The following is a 20,299-nucleotide window of genomic DNA, read 5'->3' as shown; positions in this document are numbered from 1 at the left end:
AGAAATTATCATCAACCTGCAATTTCCGAAGAGATTTTAATGATCACTAAATCACATTTTTACTTTCCACAATAAATAGTACAATAAAGCACCCCTATCAGCTTTTCATCTATTTTTAAACTTTTAGACCTTGAATGTAAATGTGGTGTAGCTGAGGTATAGTTTTTCACCCCTCCACCCCCAAAAAAGTATTTAACTGAATTCAGTGGGCTACATACTGAACGGCAATATCGATTGCTCTAGTATTAATCAGATACCGATACCAGAGTTGCTATCAATATGATTAGTCTCTACCCACATACACTTGCACTCTAGAAAAAGAAAAGGCGCGACATCAATAACATCATCAATAACCTTGCTGGTAAAGTCCTTTGTGATGGTCGATGTCCGTGCTTCGATCTGACCCACAGCTTCTCTCAGTGAAGTCAAGCTGCTCTGAAGCTGAGCCCTCTTCTCAGTCAAGCCAGTAGCCCACTCCTTCAGCCGAGCTACATCCTGCTCCAAACCCTCCAGCTGAGACTTCAGAGCCCCACGCTGACCCCCGAGACTCTCTAGCATCAGCTGGACGCTCTCACACTGAAAAAGGTGGTACAGGACATGTTTTTTCCCCAATGGAAAAAAACAAACAAACAAACACCTCAGGACAGAAGACGATTCACTGAGAGGAAAAAACAAATCAGACATTGTTCTGTAAAAACAAAAAAAGATTGTTTTATTAAATAAGCTTAGTGACACAACAGGTGACACAAGAACAAGATGGAAACGTGACATTCAAATATGTGGATTGTCTTGATATTTGCAAAGCTTCTTCTGTTTAAAATCTAATCTAACACTTAGAAATTTTATTGACCCTGTTCATTATTGCTTGTTTCCAACTGATCAGGGGATCTTTTGCTGTTTAAACAACAAAAACGTGCAAAGAAAATGGTCAACAATGACGACCTTGCATCAAAGGTGGTGATATGAAACTGCTTTGTTCTCAATCAAAACTTTAAAACCTAAAACATATCCAGTTTACATTTGAATAAAATAGAGAAAAACAGAGAAGACTGAACAAAGACTGGCACATTTAATGCTTTAAAACTGTATCAGTGCATATGGATACCTTGAGAGTAGTCGGGCATATTTAATAAAATGGTGCACAAAGGTAAATGTATCCGACTTCTGTAATACAGTGCAGTGTTTTAATGAGCTCGTGTTGACATCAGGCTAGTTTTCTGACATTAAAGTGAGGTACAAAGTTTACAGAGATACTACTAAACTCAACTTAAGGGGTTTACAGCCTACAGTTAAACAGGACATTCCTACTCATTTTTCCTAGTGGACAAAAAAACAACAACAATGACATCATTCTGTGAGGTCATCAAGAAAAGGCTCGGTCAATTTATCCTCTTCATCTTTCTCCCACTCTTCCTCCTCCTCATTCCATTCCACTTCCTCCAGAGCGTCAGAGTTCATTTGGCTGTCAACCCCACTTTCCCTCAACACCATGGTGAGTTCACGGACCGCCTCTTTAACCACGGACAACTCATTTTTCATCTTCATGATGCTGTTTTGAGCCTGCAGGGTGTCCAGCTCCTGTCTGATCTTGAGGATTTCATTTGTTGCTTTCAGCATGCTGTCCTCGGTGCCGAACACCTGCAAGGTCACCTCCTCCAGCCTCTTCTCCATCCCGCTCAGATCTCCACCCAGTTTGAGGATGGAGCGCACTGCCTCTTCTACCTCCGGCAGATGCTCTTTGCAGGCCCTCGCACGGGGAATGTGCTCCTGGAGCTGAGAGCTTTGCTCGGCCTCCCTCTTGTTCAGGATGCCGATCTGCTCCTCCAGCTTGTGGATCTGCTTGGTGTTCCAATCCAGCTGATCCTGCGCTCGCTTGACGTCGTCCTCCTCTGTGCGCCCCAGAGCTCGGGCGTTCCTCTTTGTGCTGTCCTTGAGCTCCTCCAGCCTCTCCGCCAGTGAACGGATTCTCCACTCGGCTTCATTCACCTGCTCTGTGGCTCCTGCATGAGTGTCCCTGGACTCGGCCTTGAGTGAGGTGAGATCGGTGGTGATGGCTGCCAGACTCTCTTGCCACGTCTCGGTCACGTTGAGGAAGTGGGCGTTGACCTTCTCCAGATCACGGGAGGCAGAGCTTTCATCAGCCTGTATTGTCGTGACAGCAGCATGGAGGGTGGAGATGTCCTGCTGGAGTTTTGTCACCAGGGAGATGGTGGAGAGCGCATCCTGTAGGTCATCCTCAGAGGCGGCAAGCTGCAGCCGCAACACAAAACAGGAGTGCTGTTTCTGTGGGAGCTCTATCTGCAGTATTCATATAATACACAAAGTGGTGCAGTGATAACTCAACTTTAAAAGAATGAAATTCATGAAGATAGTTTTTTTTTTCTCCCTTTCTTTAACTTAAAGGTACTTTTTGTAATTATCCCTGTAGTTATCTAAATCTTTCAACACCAGGGGGCAGTATTTGACATTGGGTGTACTTCCATGTTTTCAGAAGTGCCCATAATTGTAAATAACAATGCACCCCTAATGACTTGCTTTGGTAAATAAAGGCTTGCTGCACCATCTTGTGGTTCAAATCAGTATCACATGAGAATACAGGTCCTGGTTCAAATTCAGGTGACATCTTTTAAACAAAGAAAAATCAAAGCAGTTGTTTCTGCTCTACCTGTCATTGACTTTGGGTAATATTGGAAGGTTTTAAGGTGTTTTTAAAACATAGGAATTTACAAAAGGTATAGAAGCATCCCTTCTGACTTGATGCTTAAAGTTAGTTGCATATGTTTGAGGTGAGTAAAAAACCCCAGAATGTCCCAAGAAATGCAAAGACTAAGCAAGTTTAATTCTGCAAAAAATGTAACCATAGTTTTCCCCTCCCTTGAGGTTAAACAAAATATATATAAAATAAATAAAATATAATAAGAAGACACTTTTTCTTTGCTAAACTTAAATTCAAATGGGCTGAAATGCAATAATCTCAAATGGAATTTAGGTGAACAGACACATTGGATTTTATGTGTCCAGATTTTGGAATATTTGTCTCACAGCTTTCCTTAAGCAACCCAATACAACACAATCATTGTTAAGTTTATTTGTTTTGCCCAAAGAACTAAATTCTATGTTGAAATAAAGAACATCTGGTAGCCATAGAGTCCAGTTAAAAACAAGGTAGCGTTTTATAATACAGTGTGTGGTTAAAAAGCAGTTCCGCTCAAATAAAATCTATTTTATCCAAAGTATTAATAATTGCCTACAAATACCTACTAGATACAGTAGAATAAGGGGCAACAGTTCACGTTTTTACAGGAGCCAATAAATAATTACACTGTAACTAATTTTCAGTAATGCATAACTTCCTTAAACCTTAAAATAACTTAAAACTAAGTTATTATTTCCTGTAAAATATCTGAAGTGCTGTCCTACTTAAACGTACCTACACATAGTACTTACAGTATAATAACTTCTTCTAATTACATCTTCTCTAAAATACATGTTAACATACAAGCTATAAACTACTTAAAATTACTTATGGGCTATTTAAAATTACTTGGGCGCAACTTAAAATGACATAAAACGGAATGATTTCTTCTTTCCTGTGAAATACCTGGAGTTAGCACTACTTAAAAGTAGTTACGCTGATACTTAGAGTATAATTATTTCTTCTTGCCTAAAAACATATTATTATTATTACACCCTTATCCTACTGTATCTAGCAGTAAATATTTATAGATACATAATTACATCGTAATTTCATGTAAAATACACTTAAAATCGATTTAATTCTAGGGGAATTACACTCTTTATCGTCGGGCTAAATATTTAAAGATCGCTAAGTATTTGACATTCACACCCATCAAAATTTGCAGATTCATGGTCCAAACACGTTGAGGATCTGCTCCACAGTCAATCAAACGTACCTTTTTGGAAACTCTGACAATCTCCTCCTCCATGTCGAACAGACTGGAAGTTTTTCCGTGTAGAGATCTGTATTTTTCCTCAATCTGGGAAAACTTCTCATTCTGCTGCAGCACCAACCTGAAAGTCAGAAAACCTTCAGAGAGAAGTCCTCTGTAGTTCTGAAGAAAGCGTTAATACTAATATGTGGACTTACCAGCTCAGAGCCCCGCAAGCTGCGAGCGACAACAAGCACATTACACTTCTAATGTCCAGGCCCGAGGACGTTTTGTTCGCTCCTGTCTCGTCTCCTGCTTCAGTCTTCACTTTCTGCGTTTCTTCTTTCCCGTTTGAGCCTTCTGATGATTCATCGCTTTGCTTCTGTGCCTGCGTCTTCCTCCTCTGCTTTAGTTCAGTAGGCATTTTAGCGCAGTAATAAACCGCTGGTTATCTTTTTATAGCCTATTTAGAGAGTTAAACGGGCTTACCAGAGTTTGTTACCTTGCACAGAAAAACAAGACTCCTGTTTTAGAGAGAAGTTCATAATGTAGAAATCAACTTCAAAAACGCAAAAAATAACGGACTGAGTGTGCGTGTGTTGGCGCTTTAAAAGGACTTTTTCTTTACCCCTGTTCCTTGGAAAAATGCGACCTTCAAGGGGTGCTTCGTAAGCTCGTAAATATTAATACTGTAATGTTTAACTAGTTAAAAGCACCAACGCTTTTAGTTGTTTAAATGCTATAAACACAATTAAAGAGAAACATTTTACTCCAGTAACTGATTATTTGTTCGTGATGAAACCTTTAAATTAAGCAACTTTTCGCCAGGTTTAGCAGTGTTGTTTGATTTTGCATCAAATTTCCGACAATGACCGCACGACTATCAACGCAACAACCGGCCACGTAAGCGGTTGCCAGAATTTGCTCTGAAATTGGCCAAAGTGGATTAATGTCTGCAGAAGTAGATCAACATTTGATAGAATGTCCGATGTGGAAGAGAACTTTACTGATATAATTTTAAATTTTCACTGATTATTTAAGATATTTATCAAAAACACGAGATCACGTTTCAGCTTTTTAAAGCGAGAACTGCTGCTTTTATCTGGTTTATACTATTGACTTTTAACGAAGTGATATTTGCCCAATAAAAACACGCAAAGGTCTTGAGCCACCCTTTAGTCTTATATTTTTATAGAGAAAAATTGGAAATGAATGCATCAATTGCATGAAACACTGAAATTTACAAAAGATACGGAAGTACAGTAGGTAAGGGAAAATTGAGTGGGTGGGACAACAGAAGGGCCAGATGCATCTCTCAGGTCCTCCAGTTTTTTTAGGGCACACTACTCACCCTGATGATAAAGGTTTTCTGCCAATAGCTCTTTGAGAATCATCTTATTAATGCAAAAATATTTTATGCCTGTCAAACTGTGCTGTCATTGGCATTTTCAAAGATTCAGGCTGGGTTCTTGGATGTTTAAGAGTTTTGCACAGTACTGTGAATAAGATGTCTTAAAAAGAAAAAACAAATCCCACTTAAATCTAAAAAAAAAAAAAAAAAAAGTTTGCAGGCACACGGACCACAGACACATTTACACAAATAATGAAGACAGTAAAAGTTTAAGCACAAACCATTTATTTGGCATATTCCCAAAAGTCGTACTTACATTTTGAGTGTCAAAAATGGTCAAAATCTATCTGTAAGTTTTTTCATTAATGAAAAACCCCTATACAAGATTGTATGTAGCAGTTCACAGCGGACTAGAGTTTTAATAAACAAGTTTCTTAATCCATCTCATATTCAGGATGTGTTGACATATTTATTTTGAGGGCTACAAGGGCCATGCAGCTTATACAAGCTCCTACAATATAGAACGGCAGAGACACAATCTTACAAAACATATATGCCGACTTAGGGGCAAAAACTAGAGTGCAACCAAGCAAAAGCTGTTACACACAATTTCCAACACATGTGCAAAAGATACCTAGATTGAGACAACAAGAAGGTGTGTAAATCAAAGATCTCCGGACTAAGGCATTTACTGATGGGAATTAAAAAACAAAACCCAAAAAACAAAAATATATTTGACCATTTAAGAACCTCTTTAGTGTTTCATATTTGAACATGTCAAATCAAACTCCTGGGATGTTCCAGCTTCTCAGAAATTAGTCTGCACTATTATGACGGAGTCCGGGCTTTAATTAGTCCCTTTAACTTTGCACAATGATAAAGGACAGAAAAAAGGCAAAAGCGCAAGCTTTACTCTGAACAGATATCAAATCTAACTCAAGCACTGCCTGTAGTTCTACTGTGTTTAGAAACAATAGCATATATAAAGTTAAAACCTTTTATGATGGCAGTTAAAGTAACAGAAAAAAATAACTGATGGTTTTAAAGGGATCATTCACATTGTTCTTTTAAAGTGGAAACGAGGCCTGAAAGCTACATAAAAGGTCTCAGCACATCAAGAAATCCTTCAAGTTTTATAGAGGCGATCCAAGGGCCATACTAAGTGTACAATTTAGAGATTTACCAAGATGATTAGGCATTTATTTCAAGAACATTAAAAAAAAACAATAATCTAACAAAAATTACTTCTTAAAATGATGACTGAATTCTTCATAGCATCTAATTCTATGCAACTGGAGCTTTTACGAAGCTCATTTGTTGTTTTAAAGAAATATTTATATCTTATAATAATTGTTTTTTTTTACTCCTTAAAACTTTGACATATCACATTCCTTTTTTATAAGCATTTCTGCATGACTTCCAAAAAACAACAACAACAACAACAAATTGCGACTCACAGGATAATGACACTTATGTGCTAGTGACGCATCAGTTTACATAACTTACAGTACTCTTACTAAAAGTATATCTGTTTCCCCAAGGCCTCTGTTTTAAATCAGCTTTTGGTCCTGCCTTTGGAAGAGCAAATGTAAGTGCACTTTGGGGACAGAAAGGACACTTTCAACCCTGCATGAAGGGGCACAAAAAAACAAAAAGCACAAAAACAACACTACAAAGTGCACGTGATGAGTCAGTTACTGAATTAAGTACTTACGGAGGTAAAGGAATCAAACGGATAGCCCTCCTAGCTCCTCAGACTGCTACATACAGCATTTCTATATATGTAAAACCCCGAAGCTCAAAGCAAACTTAACATAATGCAGGCTGAATATTTTTCATAGCTGTATATACACAAATATCTTCCTTCAAGGTGTTTGCAGGGGGAAAATAATTCCACCGAAAAATATTGTGCTCTGCTCATCTTTATTTGATCCCAAAGACTACGACTATGTATATACATCATCTAATAAAAAACTAGATATAGATATACAATATACAAGTACATTCTGCAGACTTGCTCATAGCATTGATTTATATTTTCCTCCCAACTCTCCCACGATGAGCACCCACTAGAAATGTCATCTAACTGGCAAACAGAAGATACCTATGGACGGTGAATCCGACATGTTCACTTAGGAACTGTAGTGATCCTGAAAAAAGGAAATTAAAAAAGCACCATGAGAAGTCGTCATTATTGATGAACTTCTATCATACGCTGGAATATATCTGACTGACCTGAATTGAGCTAACTACGCCGCTGGCCATGACTGAAAGTTTTCCTGCAACTGAGCGCACTCCATGTTTGAGCTGCGACATGTCGGGAGCACTGGGGAGTACGTTGCTCAGACGGTACGAACTCGCTGTGGACACGAGGCAAAAAGTCAAGCAGACAGAGAGACAAAAAGCTCGAGGACTCGTGGAGAAGCCACTCGCATGTACAGTCATGTGAAAAAGACAGTTTTCAGGAGACTCTCTGCAGTCCTGTGTAAAACAAAGTACAGTAGCCTGCTGAGCACATTTAGCAGCAATAACTTGAAGCAATCATTTCCTGTATGATCTTACAAGTCTCTCACATTGTTGTGGAGAAATTTTGGCCTGCTCGTTAAAGCAATGCTGTGATATGATCATTGTCCTGCTGCATGACCCAGTTTTGTTTAAGATTCATCTCTTGGACAGATGGCCTCTCATTCGACTCTACAATACTTTGGTATACAGAGAAATTCATGGGGGTCTGTGACTGCAAGCCCCCCCAAACAAACATCCCTACTTTGGGTTTTATCTGTATGAAGGACATTGTTCCAGAAGTCTCGTGGTTTGTTCAGATGCAACTTTGCAATCCTAAACTGGCAATCCTTCCAAACAAACTATACTTGTTCAGTCATGACCATTAACATTTAACATGCCAACATGCTGAGGCCTGTAGAGTCAGAAACAGAGAAACTAAAAAAATAAAATAAAATGCTACAAATGGTCTGACCTTCTAGTGACTTCCACTCCTGATAAGATCAGTAATTATATTGAATGTTTTCCACTTGTGAATAATTGTCCTCACTGTAGAATGAGCGACTTCAGATTGTTTGAAAATGGCCTTATAACCCTTCGTAGATTGATTGGCAGCAACAATTGCTTCTTTAAGATCATTGCTGATATCTTTCACCCCGAATGCTCCAGAACAGGAAAACAAAACGTCTGCTGTCACAGAGGTGTTCACACTTGCTCAAAATCAATTACTCAAATGCCTTTGATTAGCAGCACCTGGAGGCTACTTACCTTCTTAATGCCTGTGGAAGCAGTAAGTGTGTATTTAATGTTTTCAGTCTTGTGAAACCTGCTTTTTCACATGATCATATCGTTAGCTTCATAGCATAATTGCCTAAGTCATTTGACTAAGTCAATGACTTAGGCACTTATGCTATGAAGCTAACGATATGAAAGAATTTACGGTATTTAGATTTCCTCTGAGGTACAAGGGTTGAGACCAGTTCGACCAGTATGCACAGTTGGTATGGTTAATCACTCTGGAGCTAGTGCAAAACTTCAGTGTATGTGAGATAAATTACTCACAATTTCAGCACAGCTTCACAATAAACTCAAAAGTCAGACTTCTTTTCATAATTTCAGGGGCATAATATTTTATATTACAACCTGTATCACAGTTCAATACTTATTATGTAATTATTCTAGCAGAGATTCAAGGGTCATCAGACAGGTGGAAAACCTCCATTCCACCCAACAGTGTAACACCAAGTAGGATAGGCCAAGATTGTCTTCTCAATGTGACCACCACCTAACTAAGCCTGGAACAAGCATCCAACATGTGCAGTTTCTCTCTTATGATACAGTTTTAGCAACCGGCATTAATCAGTGACCCAAAGTCCCCAATAAAATTAAGAACACAGCTGAATTTGTGGCGCGTTTGTCTACTTATTACTGACAAAATGACCTGGAGTTTGGAAGATGTATCAGAAAAGCACACAGTTAACAGGTTGTTAAATCCAACTTTAAAGAATCACACAAGTCGGCATCTTATTAAAAACAAACAAACAATCATACTAAGATGTTCCTCCGAGCGGCTCAACATACAAGCGCTAAGAAAAGAAGAGACAGTCATGTCTTACCAGTCTGCTTCTTTGGATCATCAAATAGATCGGCTGAACTTATGGATGCACTCGCAGAAAATCTCTCCAGTCGGGTTTTGGCTTCATACTGAACAACAGAAAATTTTGAAAATTTCAACCAAGTTTTATGTTTGACCATTTAAGAACCTCTATTTAAATTAAAGACCTTCAGGAACTAATGTTCAGGCTTATCTCAAGTTCCAAGGAACAAATACAGACAGTTTTTAATGTGATTTCCCAGTCTAGTATTCACCAAATGAAATCAAAGGAAAAGCACGGTTTAGAATGTGTGTCCACGTTGTGCTTGTATACCTCAGAGTTGTCTTGTTTTCCAAAGTACATATCAGACGAGATGGCTTTTACATCATCTCCAAACTTTTTCCGAGCTTCTCCCGTGTCTGAGAGCGCTGCTGTTTCTGGTTTCCTTCTGGTTGTGGGCCTGATAACAGTTACCAACAGAAAAAAATAATAATATGACAACAGGAAGAAGTACTTTAAGCACAAATCGTGTATTTTAAAAGAACACGCTGAATTAAATTACACCAAACATATTTAAGACTGAAGAGTCTTACCTTTGTGTAAAAAGTATCTTAAGCTACAATTAAAAAACACTGATGACCACCAACACTACACCTCAGCCAGCTAGCAGACGCACTTATGCTATCATGTGTTGAAAGTTCTACTTTGCCTTCTTCTCGAGTTATTGCATGTCACCCATCAGCCTTTTGCGGCTGAGGTGTAAAAAATTTCTTTCTGTAAATTAGTAATTTTATTTGATAAAATAGAATAAATCTGATTATTTTATTTGATAACATAATCAGATTTATTCTAGAAAGCCCTTATCTTAATTTGCTGTTAATTTTGATTGTTGTATTTAACTAAAATTTGCTTTGAATCATTAAACCTAACCATAAAAACATGTAGAAAGCTTCAGTTTTGTGTTTAAACAACTAACCTGTCATCAAATGAAGTTATAGTGGAGGACAAGAAAAAGTCTGGCTCTGGTTTCTTGCTCTCTTTCATCCAGCCTCTTCCATCATCTCCATCGCCCCACCGTGAAGAGAAACTGTCTGAGGTTTCACTTTGGTCCTCAAAGCGAGTTAGAACCCTGAAGAAAGAAGCCAACAAGAACAATATAAGGTGGAACAAAAAGAGAGATAATGGACTTTACTAGTACGCTGACACTAAGATACCCAAATTTACACAGTCAGCACATTGTTTAGCATGCAAATGTTAGATTTATAGACTCCCATTCATCATGCTACAGTGTCAGGGAAGTGCTCACAGATCCCACATTAATCCTGTAACTTGAAAATGACTCTGAACATAAAGAAATATTAGAAACAGAAAGAACAAAGAGCTCTGCAACACATAGTTCAATATCAACACAGTCTGAATTGAAAGAATGAACTTTGCCAAGTTGTTCATTCGTCTATAACTGATATATTTGAGTGCAAGAGCACCAAGAAGAATTACTCCTATTTAAAAAGGCTATGGATGTTCACAACAAATGCTACTTCAGGTTTCCCCAACTGTTAATCATTAAGAGCTACTACATTTTTCACACACCATATATATTTTTGTACCATACTCAGTTTTATTTATGATCATTTAGAATATTATATGTTTTAATCAAACTGCATCAGTAATTTTTTTAAGAAAAAACTAACATCTATCTGACCTATCACATCGACCCTCTGCATGTCCTCCTTCACTACATCTGTAAACCTCTTTTTTGATCTTCCTCTTTTTCTTCCTGCCTGGCAACTCCATAGTCAGCACCCTTTGTCCAATATACCCACATGTCCAAATCATCTGAGCATTGCCTCTCTGACTTTATCTCCAAACTTTTCAAACTGAACTGTCCCTGTGATGTACTCATTTCTAATCGTGTCCACCCTGCTCACTCCCAATGAAGACCTTGACATCTTCAGCTTGGCTTTTTGTCAGTGCCAACATCTCCAAACCACACATCAAAGTAGGTCTCACTATCATTTGGTAAACATTCCCTTTCACACTTGGTGTCACAAATCATTACTGAGACATATCTCCATCCACTCCACCCTGCCTGCACTCTCTTCTTCACCTCTCTTAGCCACTGTCCGCTACTTTGGATAGTCAACTCCAACTATTAAACTCATCTACCTTCACTACTGATATTTTTTACAGCTTTACTGTTATACCCGTCTCTGTCTCACTCAAAAGGAAAAAAACCCTGTAATATTATTAACACAGTATCAAGATTTCATTTTGTTTATATATTATCAACATCAACTTTATCTGACCTAGAGCTGAAGGACCCTTCATCGTCATCTTCATCAATAAATCGCCGTCCTTTGGTGGTCTTTGCTCCAATTGGATTGTCCTGCTGGATGGTGTGCATGTCTGACATCACAGAGTGAGAAACTCCACTACAGAGAAGAGCCAAGAAAGAGTAAAAATGACAGTGAGACACATTAAAATGGAGAAAAAAGAAAAAAAAAAAATCTTAAATCTACTAGAGGTTTGTCCCCCCTCACTCCCAATTTGTCTTACCTCCTCATGCCCAGACCCATGCCCAGTCTCTCAGCCTGTTCCTTCTTTTTCCCCTCTAGTCCTTTCAGCTTCTGCTCTTCGATTTTCCTCTGCTGCTCAAAATCTTTGTAGGCCAGCCGCATGGATGGAGCACTGAGAAGAAAAAAAGTAGGTAAGCTCAGAGATGGAAACAGACGAGCCAAATGTGGTGCATAGCTTAAGTAATATACATGATTTAGCCCCTTTCTCCTGAGGTAAAGAGAAGAAAGAGCCATGGATTTCATCTTGCCATAGAGGACACAAAGTTACATTCGCTTTCCGATTAAGTGATTACAACAAGAAAGATGGAATGAAAAAGAAATAAAAAGCTATGGGTATTCTTACATGGACTCCTCAGTTGTAACGTTCTTCTTGGCACCAGCAAAGCTCTCTTTCTCTCTGATTTTGTCAGCAGCCTGCGCCTTCTTCTCGAGCTCCGAGAAGCTCTGGCTGCTAACCTTCTGAGCGCCCAGACCGCCCTTCTTTGAGGCCAGCTGCACACAAACATACACATTACAATGATGTACCAAATAAAACAGATAACGGAGCTGGGGTAGAAGCTTGTATTCTGAGATAACATTCAGAATCTCCAAGATTAAAAACATATTTTAAAAGAGGAAAATTCAGAAAACAAAAAACAACCTCTCATAATACTATACTATAACCTCTTATAAATGGGTCCATGAGGCAGCAGGGCAGTGCAAACTGCAGGGACATGTGGAATGGGACCCCAATTCATTATTTAAAACAAACGTGTAAAGATAATTTATTTTATTGGCAGTAAATGGTGCCTACTGTTGTTGTGATTCACCTTATTTACCTGTTCTTGTGTCCCCTCAGGTCAATCATGTGATGTGTGTGTATGCAGTGACTACTGCTGCACTGCCTAACTTGGGTGTAAATGTGGCCCTCCCTATGTGGCTGTGGTGTGTAGTACGATCAGGTTGACCCGAGCTTGTAAAGTAAGACAACGTGACTGGCTTTCTATTTGTCTTAAAATTTATCTCAGACACTACTTGAATTTTTTGTCTGAATATTACCCTCCTCCCTTAAGTAATAGTTTTATTGTACTTATTATGACACCAATATAAAACTTTATACATACTGTTTTCTTGGCACCTGCTGGCTTCTTCTTAAGAAGAGAAGAGGGCTCTGAGAAAACAACAGACAGAGTGAAGTCAATATTTAGACAGACTTTTACGGGCATTTAGGTAGAGTTAACTAAACATGCACAGTATTGACTCAAACCTGGGTTTGCTTTTGGTGAAACACTGAGCATTTCCACATTGGGACCCTCCTCTGAGTTACCTGAAGATAAACATGTGATGAGCCACAAAACTATTTTAATATAAAACTGCAGTGAGTCAGTATAAATCAGATTATTAAGCAATGACACAAAGATACCATTACGGTCTTCATCTTTTTCTGGCTCTGAAAGCTTCTCTGATGCGGAGGGGCTCAGACTCATTTTGGCCATGTTCAGATTTTCAGGAACAGCCTGGCCAGGAAACAGACACACGTAGTGAAATTAATAATCGCTGTGTCAGGCTGTGCAGCATATCTGTGGAAAGTTCTGGACTAAATCCCAATTGAAGAAACCACACACTTATACCTGTGTATGCAGACTGAAGAAATCCACCTGCTTGTCGCCTGGGGATGTTGGAGACAGAGGAGCCTGACTGTCCAGCCACAGCTGTGGAGAACAAGAGCCGTAAAATGATTCAATTATATGAGCGTTTATTATAAGTGTGATAAGCATATGGGTAATACCCAGGAAGCCAGTGTTTAATAAATTTAATCTCTCAGCCCCAGGTTGGTTTCTCCCCGCCCCCCTTGAGGAGAAACGTGGAGGTGTTTTCAGACTGTAACCCAGCCTGTCAGTGTTACCTCAGTGCCATGGCGTCTGGTTGCTTGTGTGGCTAAAGTCTTTATCTTCTCTCTGTACAGCTGTGCAGCCCGGCTGTTGTACTTGGCATTGGCGGCATTGGCTCTGCAGCCATGTTGACTGAAAAATGCAATCTGACACCGAGAGGTCAAATAAGAAACAGGAAAGCAAACAGGTAGAATCACGCTTGTGTCACACACTGCTGGAGTTTTAACCTGATGATAGTGTGCTGATATTTTACTCACTGCGCTGGTGTTGCCTCCAACTTGCATACATCTTAGCTGGAACCACGACCAATTAAAATCCAGCTCGGTGGACCTGTGTGGCACAACAGGATCAGGGTTTGAAGAATGTGTGTTTGAACAAAGAAAAACACCTGAGGTTACAGAACCCTATCCACTCCCATCTCCTTGCTTGAGCTGCCTTTGTTCCACTTATCCTTCACTGTATCTGAATCATCTTTATTCTGTTTTATTTGTTTTGGATGCTTAAGTCATTTATTTTTATCCAAAATTACAATAAATCTCTAGAGATTGTTATGTCCAATTAATATACCGTATCCAGAATTACTGCTCGTAGTTTACACATTTGCCCAAAAAGTGAAAGATCCCTGGTTCAAGTCCAGGAGGAGAAATAAATCCCTTTGGGGTGGGGTCAGGAAGGGCATCCGGCATAAAAATAAAATCTGCCAAGTCAAACATGTGAAGCTACCTGTTGTGGTGAATGATTGCAAAATAAGGAAGCAGCCTACAATAGCTTTACTATTACATTACACACTTTTAATGTAGTCATTTGAAATGACAGTTTATTTTTTTCTTCTTCTTTTTTTAAATTGCTTATCTTTTTAAAAGTTTACTTTTATTACACAGGTAACACAATCCTATGCCTTAACAATAAGAACACCAGTCATGCTTAGTTACCCTACAAAGGCCTGTTTTTGGCTGAGAGTATACTTCTGAGCTGTTGAGTCCATATTGCACTACATCTTTGCAGTTTGGGTTATAAAAGGTAGAGGGAATTTGATCAAAACACTGTGCATATCTTACCTTCTTTTCATTTCTATGACTGCTCTTGTCTTGAATTTTTTAAAGGGTTTAATACTATCCTAACGAGCTGATATTTTTACGTCCTAATTTCTTATACTGCAAAAAAACAAAAACTTTTTATAAAACTCAATTTAATTAAAAAAAAATATTACAGCAACAGCAGAGTCAAGGCACTTTTGTTTGCAAAAACGGAAAAATAATCATTCACATCCACTTTCACTTCAAAGAGGTGGCTACAGCGAATCATCTGCCTCCATCTCACCCTATCCCAGGGATCCTCTTAAGTCACACCAACGCTCACCAACACCTTCTCCGTTTTCTTCCTCTTTTCCTCCCATTGGGCAGCTTCATCTTCAGCATCCTTTGTTCAGCGCTGCATATCTTCATACTAGCTCAGCCTTGCCTCTCTAACTTTGTCTCCAAACTGCTCAGCCTGAGCCATCCCTCTGATGTACTCTTTTCTAGTCTTGCATGTCCTGGTAACTCCCAGTGAAAATCTGGAAGCTCTGTCCCCTGTCTTTTTGTTAATCCCAACATCTCCAAACCATATATCATAGCAGGTGTCAGTAACGCACTGCAAATCTTCTCAGAAAATTAAAAAATAATAATAATAATAATAATTCTCAGTGTTTAATCCTCAAACACAACCTTCCCATTGAACACACTTCTGAACTGTTGTTTACTCTTGATTTATTATTTTGTTAGAGGTGCTTGTGGCTCATGATGAAGAGGAGGTTGTCTGCAAACTGGCTCCTCTAGTCTGCATGTTGAAGTAAACTTGAACCCAAAGATCCCGATGCTTCTATTGGAGTGTGTGATGTTAGATAAAAAGCACTTATACATTTTCTACTGTATTTGAGAACTTTCTTACAACAAGCCCCATTCACACATTGACATGAGCACCAGTCCATTTACCTCCAACTCCAAGGAAAATATATAATTCCTGACTTACCTAATAAATGAAAGGTGCACTCCCAGAGACCTGTGAGTCCCAGAACAATCTATACAGACAAAAACCCCATAGGTGATGCTGGCCCAGCTGGGGTTCTTAGCTGCGCAGTCAAAGCAAACCTGAGGGACAGAGAGCAAGAATATATACAAACACACGAGATATTCATCATATTAACAAAAGAGACGGATCATTCTATAACTGGAGAAGACTATTTTTTTAAAATATAGATAATTTAAAGATATTTTATTTGATGTAAGTAATAAAAACAAATAATAAATTGATATGGCCAGTTCAGGCATCAAAGGTGCACTTTTTATTTGTTGCATACTATGCTTGATGCAACCTGGTAACCAATATGGCAGAAAAAAAAAAGAGATTTTTAAAATAGTGTTTAATAAATTCTTGACTATTAAGTGAATGAACTCATATTGCATACTCAGTTTCAGATGAGAGTTAGTTTAATCACTTTAAACAACTTGACCCTGTACTACAAACTTTTACAAAAGCAACAGATTAAGCCCTTATGAATGAAAAAGCAACAACAAAGCATTTACGATCATTTTAGTAAAAATTATATGGTAACCTGGTTAAAATAAGAGTAACAAGATTGTACAAGTTAACGTGGCTGAAATATAGTACTTTTATTTGCAGTTATGACATAAATGTGACAAATACTCAGGACCACAGCAGTGTTGTTTAATAATATTTCATGATTTTAAAATGTTTATTTTATATGTATGTCAACAGGGTTGCAAATCATAGCTGTTATTAGTGTTTTCTCAGAAAAATATGCTATCTAGGGATAAATGTGGTCATATAAATAAAGGATACTTTGAACCTTTGGTAATATGAGTAATAGGGTTGTATTGGTTAGACTAATGCACTCAATGCACTTAACTAGTCAGAAAAAATTGAAAAAAAAAATAAAAAAAAAAATATGTCAGAGGACAGACCTTTGGTCTACCCATGGTGTTGGCACATGAACAACATGACATGTCATCTTACTGTTTTATCTCTTCCTTTCTAAGGCGAATTAGGTCGTACATGTGCTGTTGGACACAATTTACAGAGCATAATGTTCTTTAAAATATGCTGATGTTAACAAAATGTTTAAAAACACATGTGGATCTGGAAGAAGTGGATTTCTAAGCTGGAAATTTGTTTGTTATATTTAGACGTGTTTTATAAAATATTTCATAACCACTGTTTCAACAACTGGATTTACATTTTGTCTCAGGAGTATATTTGGTATTGTAGTATTTTATGCATGGATTCTTTTCAAATTAACGCAGTTGTAGAATGGTCCACGGGTGGAGGCCAAGAGCGTGAAGAGTGTCCGACTACACGAAGCAACAGCTGTGAGGATAAACAGGAGACTGTGCTACTGACTCAAACAGCTGTTGGTGAAGTGGCGTTAATTTCGCAATGAGATCAACAGATAATAGTTACAGCAGCGAGTCGCAAACACATCTTTGTCCCTGAAGATGTCTGTTCTGTCTTTTACATGACCCGAGTCGAGAAAAGGCCTTAGAAACGGAGCTTTAAACAAACACGGCTAATGTAAACTGTCAAAATGTAGCTAGCTAGCTGTCACCCCGTTTGCTAACGTCACGTCACGTCAGGTTACAATTTCTAAGTTTTGTGATATTTTGCTTCTGCACGTTTTAAAAACACGTTGTTTTTTTTTTAAACCCGACTTATTCTAAAGATGACACACGTCAGACAGCTGTTAAATTGGTCGCAAACTGAAGCCAGCTGTGGCGTTTCCCATAAAGTGCGACGTGTCAGATATTTAGTTCAGCGGACTTCCTTGTGCACCAGAATACACCCGTCTTTCTGGTATTTATTTAACTCTCACCTTATTCGTAGGGATGGAACGAAGTCGCTTGAAAATAATAGAAATGTCCTGCTTGCTGGGTTCTGCCATTTTTCTACCTGTTGGTGTCTGGCGGTTAAAGGAACAGCATCAAAAGCAGACCCGTGTTTTTCCCCTGAACTAAACCCGACACGTCAGTAAGAGAACACCATGGGCGGACGCTGATTGGCTGGAAATGATCCGTCGTCGTGTTATTGTCGCAAAGGCTTCTTGGCAATGTAGTTTTAGATCATATAAGCGATAGCTTACGTATCTTCGAATTTCATGCATTTCTGTGTGACCGCAGCCAAAACATTAAACACAACGCTGAACAATATAACTTTAATAACGTGTCTTGAAATAAGATACAATAACACTAAATAAAAAATACTAAAATATGATAAAATAGTTCAATAAGATAAAAAAAAAAAATGCATGAAAAATGGATCATTTGAACCGAAAAAGAAATAAAGCTCAAATCAAATCTAATCTAGTTATTGTTATTTTGGAATGTGGTAGGTCATTTCCCGTCTTTTGTGGCACCTTTTTATTATTAATATGATCATTATTACTAATGATAAGGAGAGAATTCTAGGAGTAAGGTGAAATGGAGGCAGATTATCAGCTGTGGCATCCCCTACAGGGAACGTCAAGGTATGTGTGTATATATGTGTGTTAGATGTTTTATATTGATTCTTATGAGGGAATACAATAACACTTTTTTTAAACTGTTATCGAGTTGCTCTGTGGTGTATTGCTTAAAAGGTTATATGTGAAAGGTCACATGTAACTCGGATTACTTGAGTTTCCCCGAGTGTGAGAAGAGACACCCAGACCCAGGGGGTCCCAAGCTAGTGTATAGAAAAATGGGAGGGTAGCCAGCTAAATCCTGTGCCAAATGAAATATGCAGATCTATCTGCTGTGGTGACAACTTGGGAAATAAGGGAGCAGCTCAAGTTACCTTTCACTTTATATCTAATATATTGTACACACATTAAGTTTTCTTTAAAACCAAACAAAGCAATGCAGTGACTCGGGGCTATACGGCTTTTTAAAAACAAACACACACCCAGTTCCCATTAAAACAATGTCCAATACTTTCTAAGTTTATAACATATCAACATGTGTGTCATATGAAATGTGTCTCTGAAAAGAGATGCGATTTGTGGATGCATGTTTATTGGAAGCCTAAATGATTATCATACCAGCTGAAACACAAGGGAATACACCAGTGTCAAGACTATTTAATGGAGAGAGAGAGAGAGAGAGAGAGAGAAAGAAAGAAAAATAACTTTACTATAAATAGAAACCTGCAGTGTGTGGGAAAACTGCATCCAGTCTAGTTTGTCTTGGATGGATTTGATGCCAAACCTTAAAAACAAAACAGTCAGATTTATCACAGTATCCAACTGCATATTCCAGTTTGTTGACATTTGTTCAACTTTCTGTTGTATCGTTTAAATCCTCGTCTTGCAGAATAGCATAAGGCTACAACATAAAACTTATTTTACAGTCATATGGTGCCTTGTAAGGATATACCCCCTCAAAGCAAAAAACTATATATTAAAAGAAAAATTACAGCAACAGAAAAAAAGTTAGATGCAGTCAAACTTCTTTTAATAAATAAAGTACAATAGTGATCAAATCTGTAACGGTTTGTGTTACCTATTGAAACAGACTCAGTTCTGAGTGTCTTTCAATTCATTGAAGTTATTCAGTGAAAATATAAGAAGAAAATCTGTATATTTTCCCAGTAAATTCATTTATTGTGATGTGGGACAACAATTACAAACCTTTCTGTGCAAGTATAACTGTCACTGCATTTTGCTAGCAACACTCAAACATCTTTCCTCACTGATGTACAAAACAAAACTTTTTCCTCCTCTGCTGTAGCCTGAAGGCATCAAAAGTAATAGTTATTTAATGAATGCTCTTTGTGAACGATGTGCAGTTCATATTTGCAAACTGTGCATTAAGGCTGTGATAGCAATGGCATAGGTCCCAAAGAAAATTAATTTTTCACAAAGCATTTTGTGATCAAAGCAACTCATATGGCCCTCTGAAGGGAAAATATAAATCATATTTACAGATATAGCAGTAACGGTCGATGAACGTTTGCCATAAACATTCAGTTAATGTACAAACTGATTCTCCATCACAACATTTCAGCATCAGAACAACAGAAGCACTTGTGGCATCATAAATTAAGAATTTCCTGCACATCATCCAATCAGAATGTTTGATTTGTTCTAATATTAATATATATGCAATACAATATTCAATTGTGTTTTTATTGCTAGAACATGAAATCTAAATCAAACAAAATATTCTCCCATAACCTGGCATGTGACAAGAATCGAGAACTAAACTTAGAAGATTCAAGTGAGAAACTTTCAGTGTTGCATGAAAAATATCTACAATCATCAGAAAGGTATGTGAGAAAGGGAGTGGGGTCAGTGGACGCAGTAAAAGTGAACAATCCATGAGTAAAAACAAATACATTCAGCTGCAGTCACTAAAGGAAGTCTACCCATGAATAAAGGTAACTGAGGACCTTTACCATTCCTTTGAAAAACTAACAACAACCACAACGGTTACAAACTGAATGGGGAAAAAAATCAAAACCCTGAAAGAAATGAGAGAATATA

At 38.1% G+C, this 20,299-nt stretch overlaps 2 protein-coding genes across 2 annotated transcripts; both read right to left on the bottom strand.

The window, feature by feature from the left end:
* Window positions 1-1,084: 1,084 nt before the first annotated feature.
* ikbip (IKBKB interacting protein) lies at window positions 1,085-4,471 on the bottom strand. The gene is made up of 3 exons (XM_085376381.1): window positions 4,109-4,471; window positions 3,915-4,032; window positions 1,085-2,250 (listed from the first exon to the last, which is right to left on the bottom strand). The coding sequence occupies exons 1-3, from the start codon at window positions 4,312-4,314 to the stop codon at window positions 1,348-1,350; spliced, it is 1,227 nt and encodes a 408-aa protein (XP_085232507.1). The 5' UTR covers window positions 4,315-4,471; the 3' UTR covers window positions 1,085-1,347.
* Window positions 4,472-5,568: 1,097 nt separating this feature from the next.
* On the bottom strand, window positions 5,569-17,794 carry arfgap3 (ADP-ribosylation factor GTPase activating protein 3). The gene is made up of 16 exons (XM_085375894.1): window positions 17,654-17,794; window positions 15,796-15,914; window positions 14,043-14,115; window positions 13,800-13,931; window positions 13,525-13,605; window positions 13,317-13,410; window positions 13,161-13,220; window positions 13,018-13,064; window positions 12,258-12,406; window positions 11,895-12,026; window positions 11,645-11,770; window positions 10,315-10,467; window positions 9,672-9,798; window positions 9,360-9,447; window positions 7,477-7,601; window positions 5,569-7,391 (listed from the first exon to the last, which is right to left on the bottom strand). The coding sequence occupies exons 1-16, from the start codon at window positions 17,720-17,722 to the stop codon at window positions 7,374-7,376; spliced, it is 1,593 nt and encodes a 530-aa protein (XP_085232020.1). The 5' UTR covers window positions 17,723-17,794; the 3' UTR covers window positions 5,569-7,373.
* Window positions 17,795-20,299: the final 2,505 nt, after the last annotated feature.

Source organism: Diplotaxodon limnothrissa, linkage group LG17 (genome assembly GCF_057381915.1).
Source record: "Diplotaxodon limnothrissa isolate DT_005_m linkage group LG17, D_limnothrissa_male_GT1.1, whole genome shotgun sequence".
NCBI lineage: Eukaryota > Metazoa > Chordata > Actinopteri > Cichliformes > Cichlidae > Diplotaxodon > Diplotaxodon limnothrissa.
The sequence above is the reverse complement of the archived record's forward strand: the minus strand, read 5'-3'. Positions and strand labels throughout refer to the sequence as shown.

Excerpts from the sequence above, each read along its gene's own strand:
- ikbip (XM_085376381.1), bottom strand. The coding sequence starts at position 4,314 with ATGCCTACTGAACTAAAGCAGAGGAGGAAGACGCAGGCACAGAAGCAA. Across the intron at positions 4,033-4,108 it reads GCTTGCGGGGCTCTGAGCTG|GTTGGTGCTGCAGCAGAATG; the intron begins GTAAGTCCACAT and ends TCTGACTTTCAG. Across the intron at positions 2,251-3,914 it reads TTGTCAGAGTTTCCAAAAAG|CTTGCCGCCTCTGAGGATGA; the intron begins GTACGTTTGATT and ends TTGCGGCTGCAG.
- arfgap3 (XM_085375894.1), bottom strand. The coding sequence starts at position 17,722 with ATGGCAGAACCCAGCAAGCAGGACATTTCTATTATTTTCAAGCGACTT. Across the intron at positions 11,771-11,894 it reads ATGGGTCTGGGCATGAGGAG|TGGAGTTTCTCACTCTGTGA; the intron begins GTAAGACAAATT and ends TCTTCTCTGTAG. Across the intron at positions 9,448-9,671 it reads GAAAACAAGACAACTCTGAG|TATGAAGCCAAAACCCGACT; the intron begins GTATACAAGCAC and ends TCTGTTGTTCAG.